This window comes from Otolemur garnettii, unplaced genomic scaffold, assembly GCF_000181295.1.
Source record: "Otolemur garnettii isolate 467f Iridium unplaced genomic scaffold, OtoGar3 scaffold00011, whole genome shotgun sequence".
NCBI lineage: Eukaryota > Metazoa > Chordata > Mammalia > Primates > Galagidae > Otolemur > Otolemur garnettii.
Window position 1 is genome coordinate 5,007,612 of NW_003852406.1, and position 13,825 is coordinate 5,021,436.

A 13,825-nucleotide genomic window follows, 5' to 3' on the forward strand; every position below is an offset into this window, starting at 1 on the left:
CTCAGCAGATCAAATGACCCTACCGAGGGTGGGACTCAGAGGGAAGGGGCTCTACCTTGGCCTGCTGGCTCAGCCGGGCCACCTCCCCCTTCAGGCTGGCAGAGGTGATGTGTTCCTCGTCCACCTGACGCTGGAGTTGCATTTTCTCATCCTTGAGAGCTTTAATTTCTTCTTTCAAAGACTGGATCTGCTTCTCATAGTCTTGTGTTTTCAGTTCAAAACTCTTTTCAAGGCGTCTAGGCAGCAAAGGAAGAAAATAATTAATTAAGGATTGTTTCTGCTGCTTTACTTTGAATTAGAACTATATGTCATTTTGAAGGTGATAAGAGAGGACTCTGGAGAGGAGGAGACAAGGTAATCAGGACCCACTGTGACAGTTCCAGAAGACCACGGCCTTAGTTTAGCAGACCACTTCCTGTTCCCTTAGGTTAAAGGCAATTTCTGACGCCTCTGACCTGAGACGTGTGGCTCTACAACTACGCACAGGGAACGCAGGAGAGGGAGGACCAATTTAAAAGGACACTGTTGTTGGGGCACTGTATTCCTGAGGCCACCCCAGTTCCATGTAGTCTCCTTTGAGGAGCCAGTTTCCTTCAACCAAGACTTTGACATGTTCTCCCAAGTCCGGGCCACTTACCAGTTTCAAGGGGGCCTGGTCTGGTCCTAATAAAATGAATAGAACCAGCCGGGCACAGTGGCTCACACCTGTAATCCCAGCACTCTGGGAGGCTGAGGTGGGTGGATTGCTTAATCTCTAGAGTTCAAGACCAAATTGAACAAGAGTAAGACCCCTGTCTCTACTAAAAATGAAAAACTAAGGCAAGAGGATCACTTGAGCCCATGAGTTTAAGGTTACTGCAAGCTGTGATGCCATGGGACTCTACCAAGGGTGACAAAGTGAGACTCTGTCTTAAAAAAAAAAAAGTGAACAGAACCATCCAATATGTATGTCCAGGGATCTAGTCCTTTAAAAACTTAAGGATAAACTACAGCAAATCTAGGTGTCCAAAGTCCATGGAAACCCAATTCCTTGTGAGAAGACTGCTCAATTAAGTATGTGATAATTAACTAAGGAAATAACCAAAGAGAGATCCATGACCTGGACAAGCCCAGCATAGCCCACAGGGGCCCAGTCAGAACGGAGCCAGTTCTGGTGCTCTGTGAGGACATGAAATCCTTCTACTAGCTGGGCTCTCAGCTCAGCTCAGTGGATACCTTGCACAAAGAGAAAAACTCCCAGGAAGAGAGCTACCTTCCCAATAAATTTGTTTGATTCCTTTTTATAGACGTTAACATACTTTTCAACTTTGTTTTTCAGGTTTTCCAAAAGAAAACTCCCAAGAATCTGTGACAAGAACCTTAGCCCTATAAATTGAACTGGTCAGGAGTGTGCCCACAGACAGTGGGCATCCTGGCACCTCTTGAGGTTGTGACAGGGGCAGAGACTTCCCCAGTTGGCTGGCCAGTGAGCAGACTGAGCCACAGGTGGGAGGCTAAGGAGGACACAGTACCAAGGGTTACAGAAGGTGACGAGTTTTACTCCCTTCATTGGCTAGCCTATGTGAGGACTGCAAAGGGCTCACGGTGACCTGGCTTCAGCCTGGCTCTCCATGCCCGTTTCAAATAATCACCCCCAAGTGGACTCAGTACAAGAGAGATGTCAAGAGCTGAGCTCCTCTCCTAGAGTTGAGAATTCATTGAAAATTATATTTTTGATGACAACGTTTCAAATTGTATATAAACCCAGCACATTATACCCCATGATTGCATTAATGTACACAGCAATGATTTAATAAAAGAAAAGAAAATTCTATTTTGGCCAGGCATGGTAGCTCATGCCTATATCCCTAGCACTCTAGGAGGCCAAGGTGGGTGGACGGCTTGAGCTCAGGAGTTCAAGACCAGCCTGGGGAAGAGCAAGACCTACCTGTACTAAAAATAAAAAAAACTAGCCAGGCGTCGTGGTAGGCACCTGTAGTCCCAGCTACTTGGCAGGCTGAGGCAGAAGGATTGAGTCCAAGAGAAAGAGGTTACTGTGAGCTATGATGATACTATGGCACTCTACCCAGGGTGACAGAGTGAGACTCTGTCTCCAAAAAACAAACAAACAAACAAACAAATAAAGAAATTAATTTTTCTAGGTAAATGAGTTAATTAGGTGTATCTAAAAACTGATAAGGGATTGTGAAACACTTCATACATGTATTAATTCTTGAAGCTATTCAGTGATATTCCTTTCCCTAACTCTTTGGAATCATGCCTCCTCACCCAGACCTGGGCTGTCCTGCTAACTGCCTGGAGAAGTTGTGTACCCTACCCCACCTCAGCAGCCCTGAGCCTTCTAGTCCCCTAAAGAGACCTAGAATATTCTATCTCTCCCCACTACTGCACCATGCATCCTGACTTTGAGATCTAAAAACCTTTGAGTTGATTTCTTAAGAAAAGAGGAACCCAACTGGGGTTTGATATTAGATAAGGTACTAGGTCATGGGGACCTGTCTTAATTTTTTGTGAGGTGGGTTACATACCTTGTCTTCTGGGACAAAGTCAAGCTAAGAGGTACCATAGGCGAGAGAAGGGAGGAAGACTTGTTTCCTAGACAATAATCTTAATTCCTAGACTTGATGGAAGTTTAAGTGGATAGGCTGAATTTTTCACTGTCTTAATATAAGGAAAATAAAAATAAAATAAAGAAAAAATACCTTTTAAAAAAAAATACAGTAAAAATTTCCTAGTGATCCTACTGTTCCCACCTAGCAGAAGCACTGGGGACTCTCCGGTGCAGTGTCTGAAAGAGCACGCTGTGGGACTGGGCTCTCACAAACCTCAAAGTCACTCACTGAAAAATCTGCACACCCACAGTATCTGTGAGCTGCTGTCTGTAAGCTGAGAAGCAAAGCATGAAACAGCAGAGAGAGAAGGAAGAGGCAGCTTTAAGGCGAACCAGACGTCGTACGTTCTTTGCTGTTCTTCTCTTTGCACATCGTCAAAGAGCTGCTTGGTGAGGTGGTCCATTTTCTCTGTGAAAAGAGAACGCTCTTTGAAATAAGCCTGCCAAACCAACGCCTGACCGTGTTATGTCACATGTAAGAAAGCGAGAATAAGGACGATCATGCTTTATTTCTTACCAATAGGACTTAAGATGAGAATGTACATCATTTTTTTTATCAGCTAAAAATATAGATGAAAGGGTTTCAAGACAGTTCACACCAATTTGTCATGTTGGAAGCTATGAATAAACAGTTGCATTGATAGTACTTTGATTTGTCTGAATGCCATTGGTTTTATTAAAATAATTACTGTCTTTGAGACAATGTTAAAAATAAACAGAAGGCCACTGGGAAGAAAACGATTTATGAGAGGGCTTCTCATCTTGGCACCACTGACACTTCAGGCTGGATGGTTCCTGGTGAGAGGGGCTGACCTGTGCACTGTAGGATTCTGAGCAGCTTCCCCGGCTTCTACCCTCTGGAAATGAGTTGTACCTCTGCTCTAGCAGTGACAACCAAAAATGTCCCCAGACATTACCAAACGTCCAAGGGTGGGGGGACAGGCACAACCACTCTAATGGAAAACTGTGCATCTGTGACACCCCCCAAAATACTAAAATTTCTGTCTTCATCTGAGTAAGCGGATGTACAGAAAAAGGCAGCTCCTAACGCTTAAATACAAGAGTCTCAAATACAAAGGCAACTGGCAATTAGGAAGTGGTCACGAGGGTTCAGAATATTCCATGCCTATGACAACCACGGTTCCAGTGTGGACATGCGCCCTAGGGGCCCATCCAGATGTGAGAAGGCTGAAGCGGTCCCTCCAACCGACTGCACTTAACTGATGTCTCGCCCTTGATTTGACCTCACCTCTGAGCCCCACCCTCTCAGAAGGGGACCCAGGGTGAGCTGTCCTTAGCAATTCTCCACGTTACTTGGTTTATTTTTTTCCTTTTAAAAAGAAAGCCAGTGGTTTAATAATAGTTTGCCTAATGCTGTGCCAAAATGTTCCTGAATCAAAACAACTGCAGCAGGATGTTGAAAGGCAGCCATAAGATACTGGGGGAAATGCTTAAGCTTTAATTTAGAAGTCTGCACATTTGATATAACATCAACCTTTAATTCACCAAAAGTATTGCCTTCAAAATCTGGTGCTTATCATCTTGGGCTATTTGCAAATGGGCTAAGAAGTTGCTCACATGTGACTTTCTTCCTAAGAGCAACAGGATTAGGTACATGTTGAGCTGGAATCTCAAGGAAATGCCACCTGGTAACATCCAGAGTCAAAGATCAAGGGGGCGGAACAGGTTGGTGCTGTTCATAAAATGCTGTTTGCCTTGCGGTGGGGGGTAGGGAGAGATCCCACAGGATAAATCATTTATAAGTGCTACCTTCGAAAGTTTGTATGGATTTCTTAGAAGGGGACATAAAATTACCCATCCAACATCTCAATGGTGTCAAATATATAATTTTCAGGTTACATTTCTGGGCATTTAAATGTTCCTATGGGAAATTCCACTTAAAGAAATTAAGAGGAAAAACACCCAAAACAGGGCGGCGCCTGTGGCTCAGAGGAGTAGGGCACCGGCCTCATATGCTAGAGGTGGCAAGTTCAAACCCAGCCCTAGCTAAAAACTGCAAAAAAAACCCACCCAAAACAACTGTTCAAGAGGCATGCATTATAATAAAGGGAGGGAGGTGGGAAATCCCGTCCCTAACTCTTTCTGCCTGACCTCTGACCCCCAACATTCATAGGGGCTCTGATGCCCACATCAGCAGCCCCATACAGATGGGGGAGGCCATGGCACCAGCATGGGAGAAACACCCTGCTCCCTATATCAGCGGGGATGGCCTTCCTGCCTGCCAGCTTCCTTCCTCATCTCCAACTTGGGCTTCTCACACTGCCCTGAGCACCCAGGGCTCTGCGCCCCTCCAGGTCCTGCTATGTGGGCCATCGGCTGGGCCTGGCGTGCTCAAGATCCCAGGCCTAAGCCCTTGTGCCCCTGCTGCTCCCACATTGCAGCTCCAGGAAAAGATCCCCAGACATGCTCACCTCTGGTGGGATGTGCATTATCTGGTCAGGAAGACCAAGCTCCTGCTCCTGTTGCCATTTCTGCCATTTAGTCAGTATTTTTTTGTGTTGGGGGGGCAGAGTTTCACTTAGTCGCCCTGGAGCTGAGTGCCATGGCATTATAGCTCACAGAAACCTCAAAGTCTTGGGCTCAAGCAGTCTTCTTGCCTTAGCCTTCCCGGACTACAGGCCCCCACCACCACCAATACCAAACTATTTTTAGAGATGGGGTCTCACTCTTGCTCAGGCTGGTCTCAAACTCCTGAGCTCAAGGGATCCACCCACCTCGGCCTCCCAGAGTGCTAGGATTACACGCCCAGCCCTAGCTAGTATCTGGACTGAGGCAGCTACTCTACACCCCTAAAGCAAAGTGATACCCACTGGTTCCAAAGTCTGCCCTTCACGTGGGGCAAGACAGTGGCAGAGGACATTAAGCTAAGTAACTGACGGATCTCACATTTTTCTACAAATCCTTGGTGAGCAGCAAACCTTACTGCAGCATCACCTGACTGTGCATCAGGATCACTGCAAAGTTAAAAAAAAAAAAAATACAGATGTCTGAATCTCCCCTGCAGCACCACTGCCCTGACACACCCATGAGTGCCTGCACATGCGTGCACACACACGCTTCCTGGTGCAAAGCCCTGGGCTGGCGCTCCAACCATCTGTCCTTTGCAAAGGGCATATAGGTGGTTCTGAGGCATAGACAGGGACTGCTGTGCTGGCTGACAAAAGATAGAAATAAAACAGATGATCCATAGGGTAAAGTCACCAGTGTAAAATACATAGTTAATCCCCTTGGCTGGGCATGGTGCCTCACGCCTGCAATCCTAGCACTCTGGGAGGCTAAGGTGGGTAGATTCCTTGAGTTCAGGAGTTTATGACCAGCCTGAGCAAGAGTGAGACTCTGTCTCTACTAAAAATAGAAAAATCAGCAGAGCATTGCGGCAGGCACCTGCAGTCCCAGCTAATTGGGAAGCTGAGGCAGAAGGAATTCTTGAGCCCAGGAGTTTGAAGTTGCTGTGATCTATGATGCCACTGCACTCTAGCCTGGGCAACAGCATGAGACTCTGTCTCAAAAAAAAAAAAGTTATTCCTTATGGGGTAAATACATTCTTACTACACTAAGTATACATTAGAGACCTCTGATTCTAAAACTGGTCACACCAATACTGTTTACTGAATGGCTAACTCAGCAAAAGTGCAGATGGAACAGCTGCTTTGAGCTTTACCTTTCAACTCTTCAGTCTTCTCTTGAAGCTTCAATTGTATTTGCTCTTTCTGTGTTTCCAGCTCTGAATTATGCTTCTGAAGCTTTGCCAATTTCTAGCAAAGGGAAGGGGAAAAAATTTTAAAAAGTTTTGAAAACCTCCTTTTGTGTTTGTCACTGTCACCTCTCTTGGCAAAAAGCAGTATATGTAGAATTAATTATTTCCCCCCTCAGCTCCTGTTCATAGATAGTAGGCAGCGTCCCCACAAGCTGCTGCAATTAGCTTCATCTGCAGGGCTCAGTGTGGCTTCAAAGCAGATGCTATTCCCAACCTGGCTGAAACCAAGGAAAAAGGACCACATCCAAGGTCTCCTCAAGGTCAAGAAAATGCCTCTATCCTTTTATTGAGCTTCTCCACAGCCAGGGGAATTTATTTTATGCTTTAACGTGCTAAAATTACTTAATTTACCACAGAAAGCATCCACTTTGCGGGTGTGAGGATGCAGGAAGGATGTGTGAGCACGGCAGGATTTCTACTGTTTCAGGGTCTCTTATTAAAGTGCCTGCTAGGCTAGCGGTGGTGCTGACGGCTGCGCTGGGCAATGCCAGCAATGCCAGTGGCAGCAGCACTGGTGCATCTGACACGAGGCTTGAGGAGGGCAGGGCAATGCTCTCTGGGGCTCCAGGCTACCAACCCTGGTGCTAGGACATTGGAAATTCCCGGAGTGGACAAAGGCTGCCTCCTCAGAGCATGCCAGCCCCTACTCCACCGGGCATTATGATAGGGATTTGGCTAAGGTACCATGCCTGCCAATTTCACCCTCTCAACAGCTCTGTCAGTCCCTTTTTATTTCCATCTTACATATGGGTGGAAACTACAGCTCAGAGAGGGTAAGTGACTTGGCCAAGGCTGCCCAACCAGATAGCAGCAAAGATCTGACCCCATGACCAGAGTTCAGGCCATCTGGATTTTACATCTGCTGCTTTTTCACTATGCTCAGAGATGAAAACCTCCCACAAGCTCAGCATCTGTTCAGGGAAGAAGTCTACAGAGCACAGATTCGATGAACAAGTGATGGGGACCAAGGTCATCCTAGAAGAGAGAGAAGCACCCAGCCAGGACTCCTGGACTCCTTGGGCATTTCTTTACTTTGCAGAAGTTGACAGAAAGAGAAAACCTATGTTGCATTTCTCTAAGCATTAACCTCCCTTGCCCCTGAACTTTAGTCCTCTGGTCTCCCTTCCTCTTCAAGGTAGACTTCCTTAGGGCATAGAAGTCGATAACAAAATCTGATTTGCTCTGCATAAATCCATGTTGTAAGAAAAGCTTGCAGGCCAGGTGGAGTGGCTCATGCCTATAATCCTAACACTCTGGGAGGCTGAGGTGGGTAGACTGCCTGAGCTTACAAGTTCAAGACCAGCCTGAGCCAGAGAGAGAGCCATGTCTTTAAAAATAGCCGAGCATTGTGGGCAGGTGCCTGTAGCCCCAGCCACTTGGGAGGCTGAGGCAAGAAAATCGCTTGAGCTGAAGAGTTGGAGGTTGCTGTGAGCTGTGATGCCACAGCACTCCATGGAGGGTGACAAAGTAAGACTCTGTCTCAAAAAAAAAAAAAAAAATCCAGGCATTGTTGCAGCCACCTGGAGTCCCTTAGCTGAGGCAAGAGAATCACTTAAGCCTAAGAGTTTGAGGTTTCTGTGAATAGTGATGCCACAACACTCTACCGAGGGTGGCAAAGTGAGACTCTGTCTCAACAAAGCGAAACAAACGAAAAAACAAAACAAAGAAAAGCCTGTGATGCTCATGTCTTCCATGGAAGGAGCCACACGCATATCCACTCCCACAAGCCAGCGGCTGACCTCTTCCGCAGCGTCCCTGTATCTCCTCCCCCTCTCCTCGTAATTCTGCCTGTGGGCCGCTGCTCTTTCCAGCTCTGTTTCTAGCTTCTGAATCTTCTCCATATCGCTGGCTCGAAGGGCAGCCACGCTGGTCAGCTTCTCCACCAGCCCATGGTTCTCTTTGTTCTAGAGAAAAGAAAATCCAGGTGGTTAGAGGTTTACCCAAAATGAAGGCGTTTCTCACTGTGATTTGCTTCTCACGACCTTTACTGTGGCATCTCGGTCCACCAGGGGTTTATGGACACTGTCACATTTGTCATTGCGCTGGCGCTAGTTAGCATCTTCACCACAGTGAAACTGGTGAGGCAGATCTTGTCGGGTATTAACAACTGTCTACTCGAGATGGGGGCTCTTCCAGTGTCTGATCTCTCCAGTCCCAGAGCTCCAGGACAACCCTGGTGTTAGGGGGCTGATTTGTGTCCACCCAAAATTCATATGCTGAAGCCCTAACTCCTGCACCTTGGCATATCACTGCGTTTGAAGATGGGACCTTTAAAGAGATGACTGAGGTAGAATGAGGCTGTTAGGGTGAGCCCTAGCCAATATGATTGGTTGGTGTCCTTATAAGAAAAGGAGATTAGGACACAGGCACAGGCACAGGCACAGAGCGATGACCATGAGAAGACGCAAGGACAAGATGGCCCAGCTACCAGCCAAGCAGAGAGGCCTCAGGAGAATCCAACCCTTCTAATACCTTGCTTTGGACGCCAGCCTGCAGAACTGTGAGACAACCCATCGTGGTTGTTTATGCCACCCCGTCTGTAGTACTTGGTTACGGCTGTCTTAGCAAAATACCGCACCCAGGATGGAGCCTGGGCAGCATCGGACTCCACCAGGCATCACTCCTGGTGGGCCGTGGCCATCTTTAAGTGCTACTCTGCATAAGCTGTGCAACACACAGACCTGCTACACAACATAATGCAGGGAATGGCCACAAAAATCTTAGTTGTTCACATCTTCATCTATTCATTAAGAGCTTCTACGGAATGGGTTAGGGCTCAGTTTAAAATTCATCTCAGGAGAATGTCATTATTTGAGATAGGTGTGGGAGTGAGTTTTTACAGATCTGGACACTGCATATTCCACAGCCCTCTCCACTAGGCTGAGAGCATGTGGGGTTTTGTCTTCTTGCTGGTGAGAATGGTATGGGGAATCTCTAACTATAGCCTACAGCACCTGTGGGTAAATTAGGACACGGCAGCTTCTCTGAGCTGATGTCCTGAGGGAGCACCCTCAGCACGCACCGGTGTCTTCATGCAAATTAGAAAAATTAAGGCAGCTCAGCTTCACACAGGCACACGTGCCTTGACGGGGGAGCCAGGCTGGATTTGAACCTCGCTTGTCTTCGTAGGTAGGTGTGTTTGTGCAGTGTACAACCCACACAACCCTGCCTGGTCACCCTTTAACAGTGTACTTCTCTAGGTCACAGAGTTAGTATAAACTGTAAATTGAATCTCCATATGTGAATATGGGCACAGTCTTCTTTTTTTTTTTTTTTGCTGTTTTTGGCTGGGGCTGGGTTTGAACCTGCCACCTCTGGAATATGGGACCAGTGCCCTACCCTTTTGAGCCGCAGGTGCCACCCCTGGGCACAGTCTTTATAGCATAGCTAAGGAACTGGTCCAGAACAAAATTACTCTATGTGAGAAACGGTAGATATCAAAGATGCGTTGTGAACACTTACCTGATCTTCCAGCTTTTTCTGCAAACGCTGGACTCTGTACGTAAGCTGAATGTTGAGCACAAATCGTCGGATGCTCTGAAATCTGCGTCTGGCCAGCCAGGCCCGGGCATATTTCTGAAGGATCACAGCCTTGTGTTCCTTCAGCATCTTTAAAACAAGATTTTTTGAAATATAAAAACTGGATTCCAGCTGCTCCTCTCACCAATTCCTCCAATTCTGGAAGATGCAACTATCACAGTAGAATTTCTTGTCATCAACCCACAGGGTCCTATTACACCCAGACTTTGGAAACAATAACCAAATCCTACCTGTGGGAGGCATGTGAGAACACATAGGAGACATTCTCATAGGAGAACCTGAGCTCCCCAGGAAGGTTTTGTGTAAAAAAAAAAAGATCTCACTGCTGTTGGTGAAAAACAGCACGAGTCCTGGGAAACTGGTGTCCCTGGAAGGCAGCTGGTCTTTACTGAACCTTTCTTTTTTTTCTTTCTTTGGAGGATTGGTTCTTTATTTCAAAAATATACTTGTCAATATTAGCACTAAAATATTTATTTACACTGTTGGCTTCTCTTTCTCCCTAATCAACCCCAAACACCACGGGAAAGTACCATTTAAGCCAATAAGCTTCAGGACGTGCACCCAACGGACCTCACACAAACCTCACCAAAAAGTGGGGTTTGGGCGGAAAAAGGAACGTTACAAGATCAATATACTGCCAGCCCACAGACCGTAGAGAGCACTCACGGTCAAATGAGATGGCCAGGGCACTCTAAACCTCAGAAGCAAAATTTCCAAATAACCTAAAATTGAAAAAGTTTTGTGCATAACCTATTCAGGATTTCTCTAGCACTGGCTGACACAAGGCACGATGAGACAGCACTTCTACAGACAGCAGCGACAGACCCAGAAAGAGGGACTGAGACGAGCGCCGTGTGGCTGCGGCTGGGGCAGAACATCATCTCTCTTTCTTTCAAAGAGACAGGACAGCAATTAAGTGGTCACCTCAACGTAGGGGGCGCACGGTCTGTTCTGTGGGCCGATGGGATGGGGGCAGAGTAGAACAAAAATTTGACCTTAGAGGTCTCACCGTCTTAATTTGGTCACTTTTGATGAAAATAAAAAAAATAAAGTTATCCAAAAAGACCTCGAAGCTGAAAATCTGAAGAGCACATTTTGGGGGTGTTTTTGGCGAACTCCTCCCGGAATCAGGAGCTTTTCTTGGCTCTGCTTGGTTCTCAGTGAGGAGTCCCCCTCCTTGGTCCCTTTGGCCGTACCTTTCGATACCCTCTCCGTGCCAGGAACCCACGGGTGTAGGCCTGGATGGTGACAGTGGCCACGCGAATCAGCTGGTACAGGCTGCGGACAAGGTACCCACGACAGTGCTTCTGGATGACGATGGCAGCCCACGCTTCTTTTAAGGCCGTGGCAGTAATAGCTTTCCTTGGTTAAAAAGAATGAAGATTGAACCTATTATCCACAGAGGACTAACTTCTGTTACAGACCTGCAAGCTTGGGTAGCACCTGCCTAGTAAGGAATGCTCACGTTTGCATGTCTACATAGGAAACTTTGAAAGCGGTTTATTCTAATGCCTGATTGACGCCAGGCCCGGTTTCCTTTCCTCTCCACCCTACTCTGACTGTGGATCCCTTCTAGGCTCTGAGGAATCACAGGGAAACTTTCATACTCTTCCTATTCAGGCCAGTTGATCCATGTGCACTCACAGACCCACAGCCAGAGAGACCATGAGGACAAGACAGTGTGCTGGCCTTGCACTAGCTCGTTCAGCCCCGCAGCTGTGGATGGGAGAAATCATGCTGGAGTCTCCAGATCAAGGGTTGGAAAACTAGGGCCTGAGGGCCAAATCAGACTGTGCATGTTGCTGTCAAGTGTCACTGAAACACAGCTGTTCCTGTTATGTGCATTATCCCCCATGGCTGCTCTCAGGCCATGCAGCAGAACTGAGTAGTTATGACAGAGAATTTAAGTCCCCCAAGCCTCAAGTAGTTATTATCTGGCCCTTTACAGAAGATGTTTGCCGACTCCTGCCTAAGAGACTGGAGCTGAAGACAAGGTTCTTGACTTCAGTGTTTATAATCTCATGTAGCAGACAGACTTATAAATGACCAAGAAATAAGAAAAATAAAATACTCACTAGACCTGTAAGTGAGAGCACAGGGTAAAAACAGTCATTCTGCCTGGGAAGAGCTGGCAAGTGAGCCAGTCCTGGGTGGGAAGGAGGGTTTCTGCCCTGAGTGAAGCTGGAAAAGGCATTTCAGGCCAGGGGACAAAGGGGAGACTGCATGAGTAAAGGCACGGGAGCCTGGCTGTGCCTGAGATAGACAAGAAAGGGAATTTGTCTGGATTGCTAGAATATAGGATACACAGAAGAAAATTAGTTGTCACTGAGGTTGGAAAAACAGATGTGACCATTTGTTATATAAAAAATATATGCCTTGGACAGATTATAGCCTACTGTGTGATAGCCCCCTTGCTAAGTCTAGATTTAGATGTAATGGGGACCAGATGACGTAGTCCCTTCCCTCATAGAGCTTCCATTCTTGTGGGTGCATCCAGGCCACGGAGGGCTGTGACCACCATGTTGGAGACATTGAATGCTGTTCTGTAGGAAATGGGGCCTGTAGAGGAATTGAAGGCCGAGCAGAGAAATGTTTTAGCCAGGCCCTGACATGGGAAGAGGGGAGAGAAGTGGCAGGTGGAGTGCTGTGCTGTCAAAGCATAAGACAGGTGATGACATGGGCCCAACCAGGGCAAGAGTAGGATGGAATGAAAGAGACAGGTGGGCAGGTGGGTCCAGAATGACCAGGCGTTGGAGGGTCCCAAATGCAAAGGCCAATATGGGGTTGAGGGAAAGATAATTCTGTTGTTTCCTGCCCCGGAGATGATTATCAACTGAACCCAGAGCCAGCCTGTCTGTGTGCGGTGTGCCATGCCAGGCACGTGGAGAAGCCTATATTGCTTGAGGTTGGTTCTCAAGCTCAGGAAGAAACCAGGCTCAGAGATACAGCCTGACTTACACGCCTGCCTTCTCAACTGTCCTCACAGCATTCCAAGTGATAGGACAGGCTTGCTAATAAACTAGCTAACAGAAACAGATAAACTATCAAACAGAAAGTAAGAGAAAACTCAGAGTGCAATTGTCCTGTTGTTTGATCAAGCACCAGGGACTTAACTGGTTATCTCTTAAGAGTTTGTTTCACAGTCTTGAAGAGCCCTAAGCAGATAATAGGGGGGTGAACTTCCCACCTCAATTCCTGCCAAAACCACATCCCAAGGATAAACCTGCCTCTAGGAAAAAAAAGGGGAGAAGGCAACTCCCTGACATCTTGCAGCCATTCCTGTCATTGGTCTGCTGAAGAAAAAAAGGAAAAAGTGAATGCAGCAGTTTCACGGCTGTATCCTGCTACTTGGCCTCTAGCCATAAAATTTCCTTTACCTTCCTTAATAAAAGCCAGAGCCCCTTTTCCTGAGCTGCTGGTACTAACTCCTACTTTCTTTCAGTGCCTGCCATTTCCCTTCTTTTCTCTCTTTTTTCTCAGGAAAGGAAATAAACTTTTTACTTCTTTCTATCCTAATCTTTATATTGAGGGCTCTTTCTCAAACCCATGTATGAACACCCACCCTAACACCAAGAAAGGAGGCAGGGCAGACATGCAGAAACACACAACAACATATCTGGGAAGGATGCCACCTCACCAGCCAGCCCAGCATGGCCTTGTGGGGACACCCAGGTCCCACACTCTCCACCCGATACACCAAAGCCACAGAAAGTCACTGGATGATTGTGGTCCTTCAGTGGGCCACAGGGTAATGCGGACTCTTAGGACTCATGAAGGAGGGTTGTAGTGGCTAGTAACCTGCCCTCAACTCTGCCATGCTGTTGGCCAAGGCTGCCACGGTCCTCCGGCCCATGCAGTGTTACTGCCGTGGGGGTTTAGCAATGGCTGTGCTGGTG

The 13,825-nt window shown here is 47.1% G+C and overlaps 1 protein-coding gene across 1 annotated transcript in view; it reads right to left on the bottom strand.

Annotated features, from left to right (window-relative positions):
- The window catches only part of MYO5C (myosin VC), a 106,069-nt gene that overhangs the window by 34,509 nt on the left and 57,735 nt on the right, over positions 1–13,825 (bottom strand). The window contains exons 20-25 of the mRNA XM_003784366.1: positions 11,126–11,291; positions 9,852–9,998; positions 8,129–8,293; positions 6,294–6,387; positions 2,957–3,020; positions 56–236 (exon numbers count right to left, since the gene is read on the bottom strand). Of these exons, the coding sequence (XP_003784414.1) occupies positions 56–236; positions 2,957–3,020; positions 6,294–6,387; positions 8,129–8,293; positions 9,852–9,998; positions 11,126–11,291 (817 nt within the window). The remainder of the gene's footprint in view (positions 1–55; positions 237–2,956; positions 3,021–6,293; positions 6,388–8,128; positions 8,294–9,851; positions 9,999–11,125; positions 11,292–13,825) is intronic.